The sequence below is a fragment of the Lutra lutra genome, chromosome 10 (assembly GCF_902655055.1).
Source record: "Lutra lutra chromosome 10, mLutLut1.2, whole genome shotgun sequence".
Taxonomy (NCBI): domain Eukaryota; kingdom Metazoa; phylum Chordata; class Mammalia; order Carnivora; family Mustelidae; genus Lutra; species Lutra lutra.
This window is the reverse complement of record NC_062287.1, coordinates 20,196,171-20,215,951: the sequence shown is the minus strand read 5'-3', so window position 1 is coordinate 20,215,951 and position 19,781 is coordinate 20,196,171. Positions and strand designations below refer to the sequence as shown.

Here is a 19,781-nt window from a genome sequence, read left to right as displayed (position 1 = left end):
TTTTTAACACTTGCTGTGGCTTTCGAGTTTTGGCTTGAGATAGGACACCAATGTGAGTTTGAAAATGGAAGTTTTCCCCAGCCGAGGGTTGGGGACCAAGTACCATGCACTTTGTAATTTGGAGGGTGCCAGCCGCCCAACCCTGGTGGCCTTGTGCTGCTCTGCAGGGCTCGCAGCGGTCTACATGACAAGTAGCTGGTTCGCCCATACCACCTCCCCGCGCTGGCATCTCCCTGCGAGGAGGCACTTGAGTTCCCAGTCAGTGCGGAAGCTAGTGTGGGTGGAGGGAAGGGAGGCAGTTTCATCCCCTGTTCCCATGGCAGCGACGTATGATCCTCTGCGCTGAGAGTGGAGCTGATTTCAAGGGAGGTGACTTTACAGGTACTTGCCGCTGAAAAATACTTTTCCTGCCAGAATAGACTGAGAGCACTTGAGCCTGTTTTCACTCTTTACTGTTTATTTTACAGTATGCTTGCCAGGCAGGACTTGGAACAAACAGGGCTGGATTTCCTATGGAATTTTCCCGCCACCATCTGTCATCTCTGTCCTGCTAGCGAGGACCACCAGTCACCCTGTCCGGCTGGAGCGGCTGTCACCCAGTGGGCATTTCAGGCTGTGGCTCCCTGGGAGACCCCGAGAGACATTTCACTTGCAGCTGGCCCTCTTATTGGCCACAGCAGGCTCCGTGGCAAGTCAAAAGGCAGTTCAAGGGGCAGCCTATTTCAATGAAGTTCCCTGTGGGGGCACACTGGCTGCTTGGAGGCAGTTTCTCTCACGCTGTGGGCTGGAGGGCCAGCTGTATTCTCCGTGGTGGGTGGGAGGGAGAGGGAGTCAGCTGCATACTCTGTGGCCAGCGGCCAATGGAAAGTCTCCCAGCCTCTCATGCCTCTCGCTGTGGCGGTCCTGTCAGCTGGAGCTGTTGTTCCCGGAGGCCAACAAGGAGGCCAATAACTGGGCTTCCTGATGCTCCTTTTAGCCCTTTGTTTTGGTAAAACCAGACTAGTCCAGGGGGATAGTTTCTTGCCAGAGAGAAGGCAAGAAAAAAAAACCCACACAGATAACAAACCAAAACAATATATTTATAATGTTCTTTGTAAATTAAATTTAAAAAACCTAACTAGAAAATCAGGAAGGAAGGAAATAGCACTTTTGTGGAAGCTCACAGAGGAATGACTAACAAAGAAGCTCCTCTGTAGAATGTGTTCTCATCCAGAAAATCTCCAAGCCATTCCTGTCATACTCTTGGCAACTGGGAAGGTTTCGTAAAGGGATGTGGGGAAAAGTGATGTCTTGGATGGATGCTTTTCTTTGTCTGGTTCCTTGGGACTATGCTTAGCATTCGCACCAAACACCACCACCTTTCTCAAACTGCTCTACCTCCTCCCATGTTTTTCTTGGGAGGATTTGCCATGATGAGATGAGAATATAAGCATTTGAAACGTTTCAGTGTGTTTCAGTACTTTTACAGTCATTTCTCAGGTGTGTTCCTTTGAAAACACTTCTTTTAGGTGCTGTGGATTATGCAACTCTACCTCCTCCTGGTCTTTTGGGCTCCATTTTGAAAAGAATTTGATGCTATGGTTTTATGGTATGAGATACCTTTTCTGAATAGAAGTATTTTATTCTTATTGTATATTTTTATATTATATGGTCTAATTGATAGTTGACCTTCTTCAGCCTAAACCTCATCTAATTCAGACTTGCTCATTGAGATCTCAAATTTCACTGTACTCCTCTTTTCTTTGGGGACATGATTCATCATGGTCTCTGTTCATCAAGGTGGCTCAAGGTGACTCAGACCAGCCCCTCACTGGTTTTGGTGACTTATTTGATCAATCTTGGTATATGAAGGCTTAGAAGGAGCTCTGAGGGTTGGCAGTGTTTACTTAGAGGTAGTAGGATAGTTGACCTCCCAGTAGGTGGGTGTAAGAAATGACATTCCTCTTTCTTTTCTAGATATTCAATGCCACAAGAGAGCTGGCCAACACTGCGGCCTATCAGTCTGTCCGCATCTTCTCCGTGTCACTTATTCAGGCAGAGCAGGAGCTGGAGGACCTTGCTCAGGTTGACCTGCAGTGGGCTAAGCCCTCCTCAGGTAAGGAATTCTGGAACGTGTGCCAGTGCCTACATAATGGGTCCGTGCCCTAGGTGGAATCTGTAATCCTGGGTTAGTTTCTGATCTATTTATTGTAATTCAACCATCCCTTTACTCATTTCTGTTGACTTTCCACCCAATTTCTGATGGTAGCCATTTCATGTTTCCTCCCAAGATTCCGCTAGTGACTCTCCCTCCTTGCTCTGAGCAGATGACGCTTCCTTGAGCTTTGCTGAGCACCCTGAGGCCCTTCAGCACGAGCTCTGCGAGCATCTCTCCCCACTGCCTCAATGTTCTTCTCCTTTTCTCTCCCTTCCTTTGTTTCTGTGTCTGAACGCAATGGGCTGGTGTCCTTTTAGGGTTGCCTCTGATGCAGGCACTCACCCCCTCCACAGCCTTTTTTTACCCTTTGAGCTCTTGTCTTCCACGCCCTTGTCCATTTAGCACAGAATCCTTATTTCCTGCCTGTTCTGTATCAGGCTTTGTGCTGGGCCTCAAGGATACAGCAGTGAGCAGGGCAGAAACAGGCCCTGCTCTCAGATTTAGCCTTTCTTTTATTATGACAAAACGAAGGAAAACTGAATGTAATAAACATCCTTCTCATGATGCCTCACCTCTCTCCTTTGCTTTGTTAAGCTTTTCTAAGAACATTTTTTGTTCTCATTCTTTTGACTGCCTTTCCTTGTGTTCATTCTTTGTAATTTGGCTTCTGCTTCACCTCAGCAATGGGCTCACCTCAAGGCTACCACTGTTCTTCCAGTTATGCTCTCTGGACACCCTACCATTTGACACTGCTGACCACTGCTTTTAGAAACTCCACATTCCAGGGGCGCCTGGGTGGCTCAGTTGATTGAACGTCTGACTCTTGATTTCTGCTCACGTCATGATCTCAGTGTCCTGGGATGGAGTCCTGTGTTATCCTCCGTGCTCAGTGGGGAGTCTGCTTGGGATTCTCTTTCTCGCTCTTCCCCTCCCCACCAAATAAATAAATAAATAAATCTTAAAAAAAAAAAAAAGAAACTGCACATTCTTCATTTGCATGATGTCTCCTCTTCCTAGTTTTCCCTCTGACTTCTTCCTCTTTCTCTCTGCTTTCTTCCGTCCCTTCCTCCAAATGTCCCTTGTGCTTTTTCTCATCTCTTTTCTTTTTTGTCTGTACCTGCTTTACTTTGGTAACCTCTGCTCCCACATTTTCTTTTTTTTTAATTCAATTAATTAACATGTAGTGCATTATTAGTTTCAGAAGTAGAGTTCAGTGATTCATCAGTTGCATAGAACACCCAGTGCTCATGACATCATATGCCCTCCTGAATGTCCATCATCCAGTAACCTCATCCCTCCCCTCCCCTCCAGCAACCCTCAGTTTGTTTCCTGTGATTCAGACTCTCTTATGAATTGTCTCACTCTCTGATTTCATCGTGTTTCACTTTTCCCTCCCTTCCCCTAGGCGTCTCTGTTTCTTAAATTCCACGTATGAATGAGAACATATGATAATTGTCTTTCTCTGATTGACTTATTTTGCTTAGCGTAATACCCTCTAGTTCCATCCACATCATTGCAAATGGCAAGATTTCATTTTTCTGATGGCCGAGTAATATTCCATTGTATATAGATACCACATCTTCTTTACCCATTCATTGGTCATTGGGCATCTGGGCTCTTTCCATAGTTTGGCTATCATGGACATTGCTGCTATAAATATTGGGGTGCAGGTGCCACTTCAGATCACTACATTGGTTCTTTGAGGTAAATACCCAGCAGTGCAATTGCTGGGTCATAGGGTAGCTCTATTTTCAACTTTTTGAGGAACCTCCATGCTGTTTTCCACAGTGGCTGCACCAGTTTGCATTCCCACCAATGATGTAAAAGGATTCCCCTTTCTCCGCATCCTCACCAACATCTTTCGTTTCCTGCGTGCTCCCACATTTTCAAGTGTTAATTCATTCAACAAATATTCGAGAGCCTGCTGTGTGCTAAGCACTGTTCTAAGTGCTTCGGGGATAGCAGCGAATTAGACAGGCAAGAACACCTGATCTCATGGAGCTTCCGTTCTAGTGCGGGGGAATACAGGAAATGAATAATAGTCAGTACATTATATACCACCCAGTACCACTCTATCTAAGTTCTCCCTATGAGAACTCAGGAGCTGAATTGATTTGGGTTAATTTTTGGATAAGTCTTTTGGTCTATGAACTTTCCCTGTGTGTTATCCAAAGCTCAGGAATCAGTTAGATCTGGGTAATGTATTTCACTTTGCTACCAGCTCCCTTTCACTCCAAACTTGGAGACCAAATACATTTGGGTATGATAGGGTAGATGGTGAGCAAACTAATGAGACAAAAATACATAAATGAAATACATCAGGGAAAGGAGTGCATGTAGGACTGTTGGGGCTGGGCTGGGGTTTTGGTTTCCAGTGGAGAGTGGCCATGGAGGTCCCATCTGAGAAAGGCGAGGCAGTGCAGATATAGGGGAAGAGCATAGTAGGTCAAGTCGCTCTCATATTCCAAATTTCTGCCACCTCTCCTTCTGTTGTCACGTCTCTCTGACTACAGCTGGGAAGGACTCATGATTAGATGGGAGCCACCTGGGTAAGACAGGGCAGTCTCCCCATCTCAAGGTCCGCAACCCCTGTCACATCTACAAAGCCCCAGACTGCATAGCCACAGACTGCAGACATTGGGGTGTGGACATCTTTGGAGGCTGTTCTGGCTTCCACACAGTCTCATTCGCAAGCATTTCAAGTGGCTTTCCAGCATTCTGCTTTCTTTCCTCCAAGATGTGATTCTCCCCCCCCATCTAATCTTTCGCTATTCCCCTTTTGTGGTCTAGGCTCTAGTCACATCCGTTCAACAGTTTTCCTACTCCACGTGCCTTTTGGCATATTGTTTCCTCTGTCTAGAACGCCAGCTCTGCATCCCCCACCTTTCTCCTCCTATCACCTTTTCCTTCTCCCTGCCCATCAGTGGGTCCACCTTTATACCCATAGCCACCGGACACCAGCCAATGAACATTTACTGACCACCCCCCCGCCCCTGTTAGGTAGTAGACACTGGGGATGTAGAAGGGAAGAAGATAAGGTTCCTGTTTTTGACTAGCTAATAGTTTATGGGGGGTCAGGGAAACACTATGCAGAGAATATTATGGAAGCCCAGGGGATGGGTCAGTCTTATAGGCTTTTTGTTATCTGCCTTCCATTTGCTATTCTTTGTCTTGCTGTTGAAACCCCTTACCACTTGTTTGTACTTCTTGAGGCACTTAACTATATCTTGCCATGTATTTTGTGCAGCTAAATGTTTGACTTATTGTGTAGAATGTAAGAGCTATGAGGAGAGCCTTTGTGTCTCTTTATTTACTGTATCCCAGCCAGGGCCTTTGGCACTCAGTTAATTTTATTTCATTCGAAATTGGTTTGAATTCCCAGGATTACACTGACAACGTTTGGAGTGCCAGCACTGTTTGGAGTGTGGGTGTTCTGCAGTGCCAAGCCGGTGACCTACAGGCAGCAGTAGAACTACCGCGTTTCTGACTTCTTTTCTTGAACTTTTCCTCAACAGAGAACTTAGGCCATGGGATTTTCACGTACATGTCAGCAGTGTGCTGGCTCTTCGGGCGCCACCTGTATGACATCCTGCAGTACCCCATCGGGCTGATGTCCTCCTCATGGGGTGGGACACCCATTGAAGCGTGGTCTTCTGGAAGGCCGCTGAGAGCCTGTGGTGTTCCAGCGCGAGGGTAAGAAAGTATCCTGAAGTCCGGGAGAAAGATCCAGGAAATTTTTTTTTTTAAATATTTTATTTATTTATTTGACAGAGAGAGAGAGATCACAAGTAGGCAGAGAGGCAGGCAGAGAGAGAGAGTGGGAAGCAGGCTCCCTGCTGAGCAAAGAGTCCAATGCGGGGCTGGATCCCAGGACTGAGCCAAAGACAGAGGCTCAACCCACTGAGCCACTCAGGCGCTCCGATCCAGGAAATTTTATAAGAAAGAAGGACAATAGTTTTTTCGGGAGAATCAAGGATTTGCTGAATGTCCAAATAGGTATTGAATGTACGTAACTTATTCCACGAACACGTCAGGTGTTTTTCTCACTGTCCTTGGCACCAGCCTCATCTGAGGATATGTCAGGAAGCCATTACGATCCTTTTCCTTAATAGCTAATACTTACTGAAAGCTTTCTCTATGTCAGATACTGTTGTAATCACTTTCTATGCATTAACTCGCTCCGTACTCCCGACAGCCTCTAGAAGTGTGGATACTATTAACCTAAATCATATGTGAATAAAGTTGCCTGAGTCTCAGGTTTAGTAACTCGCTCATGGGTACAACTGGCAAGGGGCAAAGTCTGGCTTCAGTGTCTCAGCCACAGTGTCTCAGAGCACTTCAGTGCTCTCAGCCACCATGCTGTATTGCCCATAAGAACAAAGAGTCTAATAGGAAAAACAAATATACACGTGATCAAAGAAATTTATTTGATTATGAAATACTTATGATGAAAGCACCATCAGGAAAAGCAGGATCCAGAAGAAGATGTGGAGTTGGGGAGAAAGGAGTAGTTAATAAAATTCTGACACTGATATTAGCACAGAGATTTACAGGATGTGAAATGCTTTCTCAGACATTGTTTCATTCATTCTGGGAAGGCCCCTGGGGAGAGGATGGACTTGAGCTCTTGGTGTAGCTCAGGTAAAGACACACCTGTGGGGGAGGGAAGACAGTCAGCTTTGGAACTGAGAGAATGGGAGGGATCTCAAGCCAGGCTTCCTAGATCCCTGGAGACAGGAAGGCACTCCACCGACTGTGCGGGGAAGCGGGCATTATTCTCATATACAGCTGATATGAGTATAAACTCATCGATGTATTTTACAGACAAATTTAAGAATGTGTTCAAAGCCTTGAAAAAATATGCCCTTTGACCCAGGAATTTCACTTCTGGGAATTTATCTTAAGGACATAATTAAGCCTCTATGCAGTAATTTTAGCTATAAGGAAGATCAGAAGAAAAATTAATACAAGTGTCCATCCACTGAATGCTGGTTAGATAAAATGTCTGCATGAGACACTCATAATAAAACACTCCTCCTCGCTGGTCTTAGTGACTTTATCTGGAAACTGGGATGGCCCCCTCTGGACTCACAGAAAGCTGACTGATACATTTATCCCAGGGAGAACCTGGATAGATATGAAAGTTGGAGGCTGTTCACATGGGAAACAGAGTGGTTCAGTCTGATTCTGTGTGGTTTCATGAGAGGTTCACCCCAAGTGAAAGCTGGATAGATACAAGTATTGGGATCATCATGTCACTAGCGCTCTCGTGACACTTGTGGATCTTATCAATTGCAGGTTCGCTCAGTCTGATTCTGTGACGGGTCCCAGTAAGCACTCTGTTCTCTGGAATGCCATGATCCACCCACTGCATAACATGACTCTGAAAGGGGTGATATGGTACCAGGGTGAGTGCTCATTCTGCTGTCTCTCCATTGTATCAGTTAGCTTCTGCTGCATAACAAAGCACCCCAGCACTGAGTGACTTAGACAAAAATAATTTTATTTGGCTCACCATTCACTGGGTTATTTGGGTAGTTTTCCTGTACAGACTGCTTTGGTTAATTTCTGTTGGGATGTCTGATGTGTCTTTGGCCACCTGGCAGGTGTCTGATGGCTGGATGACCTAGGATGGCTTCTCCTTCCTGTCTGTCTTTTGAGACCAAGGTTTGGGGCACCATGGTCTCAAGTGGCCTCTCAGCCTTGAGCAAATTAGTTTAGTCTTCTTTATCATTGACATTGCAGTGTCAGGGTTCCCCGTGCATCGAGAGAGAGAAACCCAAAGCTGAAATACTTTTCAAGCCTCTGCTTGCAGCCTGTTTGCTAAGGCCCTCTTGGCCAGTCCAGAAAGACTGCAGGAAGGCCCACTCCCTAAGGGTATGGATAGAGGTTGGGGAGCAATGTGTGGCCGTGTCTGCAACCACCCCAAGCCCCTTTCACAATCTGGACTGTTTTTAGGGGAGTCCAACGTGGATTTTAACAGGGACCTGTACAATTGCACATTCCCTGCGCTCATTGAAGACTGGCGCCAGACCTTCCACCGGGGGTCCCAGGGGCAGACAGAGCGTTTCTTCCCATTTGGATTTGTCCAGGTATGTGTTGAGGGAAGGAAGGTTTGGGCATCGGTGTGGCGGTTGTGCTGTGGCGGTCTCTTTCCTGGGATCCATATTCCTTTTTTTGCCCTCTTTGTCTGGTCAAGAAATGAGTGTAAGACTTAATTCATTTCAGTTCACAGATGGGCAAGTGCATCTGCAACATAAGGTTAATAAGTGATTAATACTTATTAAAAAAGGTATATATGTGCATTAAAGCTATTTAAAAGTAAGCAAAAAAGAAGCTGAAACATTTTTTGGTCACTCAACCTCCACTTTATTTATTTTATTTTTATCTTTTTTTATTATTATGTTCAATTAACCAACATATAGAACATTCTTTTTTTTTTTAAAGATTTTATTTATTTATTTGACAGACAGAGATCACAAGCAGCCAGAGAGAGAGAGAGAGGTGGGGGAAGCAGGCTCCCCGCTGAGCAAAGAGCCCAATGTAGGGTTTGATCCCAGGACCCTGGGATCATGACCTGAGCTGAAGGCAGAGGCTTAACCCACTGAGCCCCCCAGGTGCCCCTCAATTAACCAACATATAGTACATCATTAGTTTTTGATGTAGTGTTCAATGGTTCATCAGTTGCATATACATTTCTAATTCCCCAATCCTGACATAGGCAGACCTCTTCTTTTTTTTTTTTTTTAAAGATTTTATTTATTTATTTGAGAGAGAGACAGTGAGAGAGAGCATGAGCGAGGAGAAGGTCAGAGAGAGAAGCAGACTCCCCATGGAGCTGGGAGCCCGATGCGGGACTCGATCCCGGGACTCCCAGGATCATGACCTGAGCCGAAGGCAGTCGTCCAACCAACTGAGCCACCCAGGCGTCCCAGGCAGACCTCTTCTGCTCATGTGTTTTTGCAATGAGATCCACACCATAACATTGTACCATAGCTTGCTTCTGCCTTAATGTTAAATTGTGAGCAGTTTTTCATGCCAGTTAATATTAATCTTAAGCACAACTTGTAATAATTGCAGAGTACTTTGAAATACAGCTGTATTCTAATTTATTTAACTAGTTCTCAATAAATGGGCCTTTAGGTTGCTTTAAACGTCTTGCTTTTAAAAGCAGCAGCATGCTTATTTTCCTTGTGGCTAAATCATCGCATACGTACTTAATTCTTTCCGTAAGATAAATTCCCAGAAATGAAATTGCTAGATCAAGTTGAATGTTTTTTAAGGCGTTGAACATGTCCTCAAGTTTCTTTGTAGAAGTGTATAAATTTGGATTAATTGTATACTCTCAGCAGGTATGTGTGAGAATGTCCACTTCCCCATAGCCTCCCTAACCAGTGCTGCCTCTTCCCCACCAACAGCGAAGTTTTGCTCTCTCACTGCCCGCCCACTGCTCGTGCTCTTTGCTTGGAGCAACCTTCCTCTCCCACACTTTCCTAGCCAATTTCATGCCTTAGAGCTCAGCCTGGGTATCAGGTTAGGAAGCTTTCTGTGAGTTTTTAGCATCTGGGGTACTTAGCACCCTCTCCTTCCCCATGTTACTTTCATGTCAGTTGCACACATCACCTCCTTTTCCTGGATCACGTTTGCGTCCCAGTACCTTACTGGTTGGCAGTCCATGAAATACGGCCTAACACATGAATGAAAAAAGATGTCAAGAGAAATCATACTTTTAATTAGTGGCAACTAGTTGGAAAGTTCCTTTGGCCCCTCCAAGACATAGACATCTTAGCAGGGTGGTCATTCTGACTTGCCTGGAATATAGGAAATAAAACAAGTAAGGTGTTGGAAAAGCTGGGCCCAACTCACAGTGTGATAATGGAATAGGCTTTAATATTTGAATCAGACACACGTGCATCCAGCTGTCTGGCTCTGCACGGCCCCCAGATCCCTCGCACTCGCCGTCCTCACATTTCCCCCACCCTGTCCTATTTCACCATACCTTTTTTTGGATAAAGATTTTTATAGACTTTCTTTCCACTTATAATTACTTTACAACCATGTTCTTTCTCCTTTCTCACATTTGTTTTGACTTCAAAACAAGATGATTCTACTCATTATTATCAAAATAGCAAGCCCTGTCATCAGCTCTGTGTTTCTGTTGGTGGAAACTCCATTTGGACTTTTGAGGTTCTTTTTTTGTCTTTGCTGTGTAGATGGTGATTTGAATGTGACTTCAGCCAATTCCGGCCATGCGTTGTATGCTTATTATACGCCATGAACTGTGTAAGGTGCTAGAAATAGAGCGTGAATCAGAGAGACCTGGTCCTTGCACTCAGGCCTTTCTGTTTCGTGAGACTAAGTCCCTTAGTCTCCCGGCTTTAGCTGATCATCATCGACAAAAATCTGTTGGTTGCTTGTGGAAAGCTGAGAATGCAAACGTATACCTTTAAGGGGACATATCAAACAAGACAAAATAGTGGTTCAGCACGTGGATGTGGAGCTAGTCTGCCTGGATTCAAATCCAGCTCTGACTCCAGCCATGTGATTTTTTATATTTATATATAAATATAAAAATATATTTAAATATAAATTTTTAAAATATTTAAATATATTTTTAAATATTTAATTTAAATATTTTATATTTAAATATAATATAAAAATATATTTAAATATAAACTTAAAAATATATAAAAATAATTTAACTTATTTGACAGAGAGCAGAAGCTGGGGAGCAGGTGAGGGAGAAGTGGGCTCCTCGCTGACCAGGGAGCCTGATGTGGGGCTCCATCCCAGGACCCTGGGATCATGACCTGAGCTGAAGGCAGAGGCTTAACCCACTTAGCTACCCAGGCACCCCTGAAATATTATTTTTATTATTATCTTTATTATTTTAGATATTACGTGAGTTAATCCATATAAAACCTGGCCCATGCCAGGTAATGTTAGTCTTAATTATTATCAATGTGAGAAGTCAGAACCTCTGGAGGGACAGTTGGTCTGTGAGGAAAGATGAGTTTATAGCGGTGTTGAGTTTGAAATGATGGTGCTAATAGCTAGAGAGACGTTAGAGAGGGAGGACTGGAGCTCAGTGGAGTTAGATACGTGTGTGCAAAAGGTAGTAGGAAGGTGATCTGGAGCGTGGGAGGAAAGGAAGACCAGGAGGCTAGGAAGTCCGTGGGAGTATGCTTTTGTACGAAGGGTCTGGAGGAACGGTGGAGTGGACTGCAAAGTGCAGTATGCTGTTGTAAAGTGCCCTGAGTGTGGCCACTTTATTATTCTGTGGCCAATCATATGCCTTCATTAGGAGCAATATTTCTACTCATTGCTACTGGAGGCTGAACAGCACCTTAGTAGATCTCAGATCAGGGAAAACAAGAATTTCTTTTGGGTATGGAGTGTGCTGGTGCCTCCCTGTGGCCGCTTTGGAGTAGAGCAAGCCACGAAACAGGCCTCCGTGCTGCCATTTTGAAACAACTTCCTGGGCTGCCGTGGCTGCATTTAGCATTTCTCTCTCTCGTGCTTCAGGCTACTACTTACCCTAGACTCTTTCTGGTAGCTTTGTTGCCGTGATCCTCATCGTGACACTGGCTGGTGACCACGGTTCTGCTCTCAGTCTTCTGGGGGTGGTGTGGGAAGGAGTAGGGTCACTCACTGTGTCTTCTCACCAAGTTCCTTTATGAAGCTTCAGCAGCTTTTATCATTTCATATGTTCAAGCAGATTTGCCTAAGAGATTTTAATAAGAGAACTGGAAGTGTCCCCTTACTTCAAGATCGTGTCCTTTCTTCTACCATTGCAACCTCTCCAGTGTTTTCCTGAGGATTTTCTAGAAGGTCAAGAAGCAGAACACTTCCTGTGCTCAAAGCTCCATTTGGCCACATTTGTCGGGATGATCTCAGCTATTTGCTGGCTCTGAGAGTGAGAAGGCTGGGGGAGCAGTCTCTTCATGACGTATCTCCCCTGATGGGGGCAGAAATTTGCAAATGGCGTCCAAAGATAGTGTGGTTGCTCCGCCACACCGTTTTCCAGCTTGTGGCCTGACTGCCTGTTAGATCATGGCTGTGAAAGAGGGGTGGTGGGTTGATGCCTCTCACTGGCTGGATGGGGGCTAAGAATAAGGTGTGGTCTAATTCAGAGAACAGGGTGATATAAATATCAGAGAAGTGAGGAAGGAAGGGTTGGGGCCACATGCGTCTGAGTAATATTAAAGAATTTTCCCAGGAGCTCTGTCCTCTGCAGGAGTAGGAGTCTGTCGACTTTAAGTCGAGATGAAAGCGTTTACTCAGGATGTTACAGAGTCAGATGCCCTTTTACTGCCTTTACTGCTCCAGCACTAGTCTGAGGTGCCATCATCTCTCCCTTGAAGTCTTGCCTCCTTCCTGGTCTTCCTGCTTCTACCCTGTCTCCCCCTTACGATAGTCTCATCATTTCAGTTAAAGCCATCCTTTGAAATGTAAGCTGCATCAGAAGGCTCCAGTGGTTCCGCCACGCAAGCGAGGTCAGCGAAGCGACAGGCGGTCCGCCCCTGCCGCCACTGCCCGTCTGCCCTCACGCCCTAACTCTCTTTGCCTCACTTGCTCCACGTCAGCTGCACTGGCTGCCTTAGTCTTCCAGCACACCAGGCATACTCGGCCCTAGGGCCGGCCATTTTCCTTTCCTTCTGCCTGGAAAGTTCTTTCCCTGGTATGTTAGTTTTCTGTTGCTGCATAAAAAATTTCTGCATATTTAGCAGCTTAAAACAATGCTACACACATTTCTTATCTCACAGTTTGTGTGGGCGAGGAGTCTGGCATGCCTGGCTTAGCTGAGTCCTCTGCTTGGGGCTGCAGTGAAGGTGTTGGGGTCTCAGCTGGGGTCTCAGCTGAGGCTTGGGGTTATCTTCCAAGCTTAGGTGGCTGTTGGTAGAATTTGTTTCTTTGAAGCTGTAGAACTCAGGGCAGCTGACTTCTTGAAGGTCAGCAGGAGAGAGTCTCAGACTTCTCTTCTCAGACTTCCCTTTTTTAAAGAATTCGCTGACTGAGTTGGGCTCTGCATCTACTCTTCCTTGGGTTATCTTGAAGTCAGCCCATAAAGGGCCTTACCTACATCTGCAGAATCCCGAGATGGGTGTTCTTTCTCTGGGTCCCATCCCCTATCCAGGTGGTTGCCTGCTTCTGTCATTTTGTCTTTTAGGCTGTCTTATTCCTGCCCATCCCATTTCTGCTGCTCTCCTAGGTCAGGCCTTTTCTCTCATGTGTCTAGAATGTTTTGGTAGCTTTTAAACCAGTCAGCCTCTCTGCTTTTGGGTTCTTTTCTTCACGGAATCATTTGCATGATCACTAGATGAATCCTTTGAAATAGTCCTTTAATCATTTTCAGTGGCTCTCTAATTTCTAAATTAAGGTTGAATTCATACAGAATTAACCATTTTAAAGCATTCAGTTCAAGTGTTCTGCAACCGTCACCTCCATAGTGATCCCCTGTTGCTTGTGGGGGAGTTAGAAACTCTATCCAAACACTTGCCTCACCGTCTTAACAACATTGTCTTTTCTACATAAACCCTTCGGTTCAACTCGATTACTCTCTCTCTTGCTTTCAAAATTGCCTTTCTCTTTCTTGGGTTTGCATATTATAAGATTCTGACATATCCTGTTTGTAGTGACTACTCATGTTTTCTGGGCCCATCCAAGGTTTTTTTTTTTGTTTTTTGTTTTTTTTTTGTTTTTTTTTTTACATATTCTGAGGCCCTATTGTCTTAGAATAATAAACTTTAATGCAAAGTACTTGCTGTCTGTGCCTCCATCGTAGCATTTAATTCATACTACTTTATTTTACTGTTGACTAACATTTCTTATGTACAGGTCTGTCCCCTCAACAAAGCTGGGAAGTACTTGTACCATTTAGCTATTGCTATGTAACAGATCGCCTCAAAACTCCTTGGCTTAGCATAACATTTACTATAGCTCATATGTGTGGGTCACTGGGGGGCTGATTGATCTTGGCTGAGCACCACCGAACTCTTTCATATCTCTGTGGGTCAGTGGCAGGTGGGGGCTCTCACTTAGGCTTGGCTGGAGTGGGTTAGAGGAGGAGAGTCTGTCCCATGGCACTCTCCCCTCAGCAGAGAGCTGTGGGCTAGCCCAAGCATGTCATTCTCCCGACAGCAGAAATGTGACACAGCAAGTGGAACCACACGGGTCTCTGGAGGCTGAGGCTAGGAACTGACGTGTCCTAACTTCTGTTTCAGTCTTTTGACCAAAGAAAACCACCTTAGAAAGTGGTGGGGAAACCCAGTCTTTCTTTTCCTTGGAGAAACCCCAAAGCCAGAAGGCAGGAAGGTGTGGCTGTAGGAAGGGGGGAAGAATTGGGGTCTTTGCTGCAATTTACCACATGCTCACAGGCGCTTTCCTCTCAGGTTCCTTATAGCACTTGAACATGTTTTAGATCGATTTGTCAGTTACCTGTTGCTGTGTAACAAACAAGCCCAAACTTAGTGGCTTTAAAACGTCAGCCATTGTATTTGCTCATGATGCTATGGGTGGGTCAGGCAGGGCTCAGCTGGGGCGGCTCGGCTCTGCTCGATGTGATGTCAGCCTGGGTTGCTCCTGTGGCTGCAATTTGAACTGAAGGCTCAAGCGTTCACGTGACTGTCCCCTCTGCTGAGCCCACAGGGTCATTAACCCCTCTCCCTCCTAAGGATCTTTCGATGTCCAAGGCCCCCGTCTCCATGTAGTTTCTCCAGCAGCACAGCTGGACTGTTTTTACCTGGCCATCCCCAGGTGCCAGGAAAATGAAATCAGAAGGCAAGGGCACTCGGGACAATGGCTCAGAGGCCGAGGGTGACTTCTACTGCATTCTGCTGGGTGGAGAATATTACAGGCTCAGCCCAGATTCAGTGGGAAGAGAAATAGGCTCTGCCTCTTGATGGATGGGACAGCACAGACACACTGGGGTGTTGGGGGAGAGGTATTTAGCCACAATGGTAAGAAGCTCACTAAGTACTTGTTGGATGAGCATTTGAATGAATGAATGAAGCAGAGTCTGCTTATGAAGAAGACTCTAGGACAGGATTCTGATGCAACATTCTCTGCTTTCTAGTTATCTTCATATCTTTCTGCAACCTCGGATGACACATTCCCCCAGATCCGTTGGCATCAAACAGCAGACTTTGGCTATGTCCCCAACGCAAGGATGCCCAACACTTTCATGGCAGTAGCAATGGATCTCTGTGATAGGAAGTCACCTTTTGGCAGGTACGGGTCCTTCTTGGGCTTTGTTTGAACAATACTCCCTGTTCTTTGTCTGTGGCCTTCACTCTGACGTTCACTTATGAGGGGGCAAAGAGTGGGTGCTGTAAGGACTGGACCTTAGGGGCATTATCTGTTCATCATTTACACTGGCATGGGCTGCAGTAACTGAAACCCTCCACGTCTCAGTGCCTGGTGCAAGGACATTTTATTTCTTGTTCACACCACATGTCTGAAGAAGGTCAACGGAGGTCATCGGAGAGGCTTTGCTGGTTAGAGTCATTCACAGATCCAGAGGGACAGATTCCAAGTTGATCTGGGTTTCCAGGCACCTTAAAGTCTCCCCCTGGTGGTGAAAGGAGCTTTTGCTCACATTGCATTGGCCAGAGCAGGTCATCTGGCTTTGCCAGGCTTCAAGCTTCCGGCTTGGGGTGAGCAGGAAGTGGACTTCTTCCCTGACCTCAGAGGGGCAGTGACGGGATATCTGTGAATGGCTCCAGTGACTACCACATGCTAGCTGTGGGATACAGGGGGATCTGAAGTGAAATGGGGCCCAACTCATAGTGTCTGGCTTATAGTAGGAACTTGAACAAGTATTTATTTTTTTATTTTATTTTTTAAAGATTTTATTTATTTATTTGACAGAGAGATATCACAAGTAGGCAGAGAGGCAGGCAGAGAGAGAGAGAGGGGTAAGTAGGCTCCCTGCGGAGCAGAGAGCCCGATGCGGGACTGATCCCAGGGCCCTGAGATCATGACCTGAGCCGAAGGCAGAGGCTTAACCCACTGAACCACCCAGGTGCCCCAAATATTTATTTTTGAACAAATGAAGATTGATTGAATGAATAAAACCTGGAGGGGACTGAGTGATGACCGATGGATTCAGACGAAACACAGGACTTTCAGTGGCTAGAAGAATTTTGCATCAGCTCTCCTCCAGTGCCTTTCCTCCCTCCCTCGGGGACCTTTATTCCTCCCTTCTAAGTCACCTGCTTTTTCATGGTTTCTCACCCATAGGAGGCCCAGAGCCCCATTTATGGTCACAATTCACTGTGTCTCCTAAACTCATGAGCCACTGGTCACTGGCTATTAGATTTAGTCATCTTCATTCTTACCTTCCTGAAGGGTGCTTTGTGTAATCCTTTTCTCTTTTCTCTTTTTTTTTTTTAAAGATTTTATTTATTTGTTAGAGAGAGAGAGCACGTGGGAGCAGAGGCAGACAGAGTGTCAGGCAGAGGCAGAGGGAGAAGCAGGCTCCCTGCCAAGCAAGTAGCCCGATGTGGGACTCGATCCCAGGACCCTGGGATCATGACCTGAGCCGAAGGCAGCAGCTCAACCAACTGAGCCACCCAGGCGTCCCATCTTTTTTCTTTTTTTTAAGTGTGGTTACTGTTGCGCTCAAGTTCTCTGCTTGTTCTTTCTCCTGTAGCATCCACCCTCGAGACAAACAGACAGTGGCCTACAGGCTGCACTTGGGGGCCCGGGCTGTGGCTTATGGTGAGAAGTTGATCTTTCAAGGACCACTGCCTGAGAACATGGAACTCCTGGCTGACAAGGGGCTGCTCAACCTCACATATTCACAGGAAATCCAGGTGCAGAAGCAGGACAAGATATTTGAGGTGAGAAGAATGTTGACACAGTAGGGGTTCGTCCTGTGTCGGGAATCAGGGTTTTCTCCACACCGAGGCCCATCTCTAATTGTAACATTTCTGTGAGGTAGAGCTTGGCTTTTAGTAGGGTGGAGTTTATCTCAGAGGAGTGACTGAGTAGCTATTAATTCTTTCACTTAGTGGTAATTTGAAAGGACAGTCCAGGAAAGGAATTCACATTAAATATTCCTTTTGTGTTTCTGCTCCCAGAGCAGCCATCTTTGCTCTGGTAAGGGCCTGGGGCTTTCTGTGGAGGTTACCTATTGAAAGATTCCTTACTCCTGAGTATTTCCCTCATCCTTGGATGTCTTTTTATATCACACGATCCCAAATTCTAATATATTTTTGAATTTAGTGTTTCCTTTGAGAGGCTTAGCTTGGGGGTTTGTAAGCCAGTGTGAATTAATGTAATGAAACTACTTTCTTCTAGTATCTAGTGAGGGTCATTCCACTGTGGAACGAGGGCAAATAATTAAAGAGCCTGTGTAGGGGTCTTCCATGGTTGGGGGTGCGGGTCGAGGCATTCGTCTTGGAACATGGAGATGAGTGTCTCTGGGAACCTGAGGCCATCAGGCTGGATGGGGCGGGGGGAGCAGTGTATGAAAAGAGGGCACTGGCAGGAATGAAAGAACACGAAAGACCGACTTGAATTATACACTAGCTTATCTAGGGCTGTCCTCCTCTGGCGTCCCAGCTGCAACACCCACTGGCCTCAGGTGCTTGGGCAGCACCTACCGCCCTGAGCTTCCCTGGACACTGGGGCTAAGGTAATTCTGGTTCTCCAGAAGTCTCCATGCTGAGTTCGGTTCTCCCCTGTAGAGAACCGAACTGTCAGCGGCTGGCAGTCTGCCTGTCATCCAGACCCAGAATCCTAGTTGGTAGCAGGACAGAATTTCACCTATGGGTACTGGATAATTTATGTCCCCTTCCTTGGATTGTTTCTGGTTGGAGAGAGGCTTATTATCCAAGGTCCCTTTGTGCCCCTTCCTCATTCCCTAGCTCCTTTGGGCGGGCCAGAGCGCTCGCAGCAGCTGGACCGCTCCACGGGCTCGGTTCCTGCCTGCTGTGCGTGCTGTGCCATCTGGTCAGACGCGGATGTTGCTGGGAGCCTTCTCTAAACGCTCTATGTGATGATGCCTCCTTGCCTCCCTGTCACTGAACGGTTTATTGATAGATTGATCACATGAGCATTTCTCATCACACTATGGCTGTATTGACCAAACCCAACCTGAACTCAGGTTTGTTCTGGTTCTTGTAGGAAAGGCATCCTTGGCTAAGCGTGGCTCCTTCTCTCCCTCCTAGTCTGTTTAATGAGGAGTTTCCAGTCTCTTGGAATGGCCTCACTGACCCAAGTATTGCGATATCATTCTCTTGTTAGGTCTCATGTTGCCGTGACCGTCAGTGCAAGTGGCTCCCAGCTCCCATGGACGCTTTCTCAGCCCAGATGCTGGCCCTGAATATCCGTTCATGCCGTGGCGTTCTGGCTGCTGTTCGTTACGCCTGGACCACGTGGCCTTGTGAATATAAGCAGTGCCCACTCTACCACCCCAGCAGCACCCTGCCAGCCCCTCCCTTCATTGCGTCTCTGACGGACCCAAGGCGGGGCGAGCACAGCGAGCTTGCTGAGTGACGTAGTGGCCTCACGACCCTCATCTTGGACTTAAGTGTGGGTTCTTGAGATTTGGGCATTTAGGTGTTGAAGTGATGACAACTAATGCTTTTAAAGGCAACTAATAGCAAAGCCGCCTGGCCAGCTCCCAGCCAGCACATGGTTGTTTCTAGATTCTGAATAGGAGACAAGCCAGTGCTGGCAGGCAAACGAGATAGATGCTTGCCTTTTGTCCCCTAGACAGCCTAGTGTCTTACTGGACTAATTCCCAGCTACAAACAAATGGAGCCTGTGTCATTCGCTTGCCTTGTGGAGATCGTGCGGTGTCACACTTTTGTCACCTTACATACAGCGTTGGGTGGAAATTCACGGCTGGAAGAGATTTCAAGGCTCATTATTTATGTGTTCTTTACAGGATCTGGCGAGTGGTTACTGAATCTCTGTACAAAGTTTCTAAACTTCCCAACAGTTTTTCCTTATGTAGAACTGAACACTTTCTAGCCCTATTTGTGTTCTCGAAGCCAAAAACAGTTCTGTTCCTTCAGTCTAAATAATGATAATGTGACTGTCTGAAACCAACCAGCCCCGTGTGCAGGCATGTGGGATGGCGCGGAGGGGCTGCCTGAGGGAGGAGGAGATGGGGGCGTTGGTAGCGGCCCAGGAACGTATGTGGGCAGCCAGGGACGGGTGGGGGAGTCACAGGCTCAGGACATGACAACAGAGGTTCCTGAGAAGCAAGCAGGTTCAGTATAATCTCAGGCTTTTTAAGGTAAGAGGTTTACCTATAAAAAGGATAACCCAGATGGAAGGAAAAAGAGGCTGAAAATAAAGCTCCATGATAAGCATATAGAAAAATAATCCAGATGGGACAAATGTGAAAGCGCGCTCTGTATGGACTGTTAAGAATCGTAATGCTATTTATTGGTTGATTAAAAACAGCTAACAGCAACTTGATAACTGTGTCATCTATTGGAATCTGGAAATAAAAATATAATCATTAGTGGCAATTTATAGCCCATCAAAACCAGGTTAGGAACAGGTTTGTAAATTGTCCTCTGAAGCATGAGTAGCTTCCTTTCCCTTAATGGGAAAAAGAACTAAAGCACGAAGCACCTGACCCCAGGGGGCCCCGTGTAGCTCCGAGCATCCCCAAGTCAGTGCT

At 46.1% G+C, this 19,781-nt stretch overlaps 1 protein-coding gene across 1 annotated transcript in view; it reads left to right on the top strand.

Moving 5' to 3' along the window:
• The window catches only part of SIAE (sialic acid acetylesterase), a 40,092-nt gene extending 20,519 nt beyond the window's left edge, over window positions 1–19,573 (top strand). The window contains exons 4-10 of the mRNA XM_047691664.1: window positions 1,957–2,095; window positions 5,653–5,830; window positions 7,436–7,545; window positions 8,096–8,229; window positions 15,213–15,367; window positions 16,791–16,980; window positions 18,389–19,573. Of these exons, the coding sequence (XP_047547620.1) occupies window positions 1,957–2,095; window positions 5,653–5,830; window positions 7,436–7,545; window positions 8,096–8,229; window positions 15,213–15,367; window positions 16,791–16,980; window positions 18,389–18,640 (1,158 nt within the window). The 3' untranslated portion in view covers window positions 18,641–19,573. The remainder of the gene's footprint in view (window positions 1–1,956; window positions 2,096–5,652; window positions 5,831–7,435; window positions 7,546–8,095; window positions 8,230–15,212; window positions 15,368–16,790; window positions 16,981–18,388) is intronic.
• The last annotated feature ends 208 nt before the right edge of the window (window positions 19,574–19,781 follow it).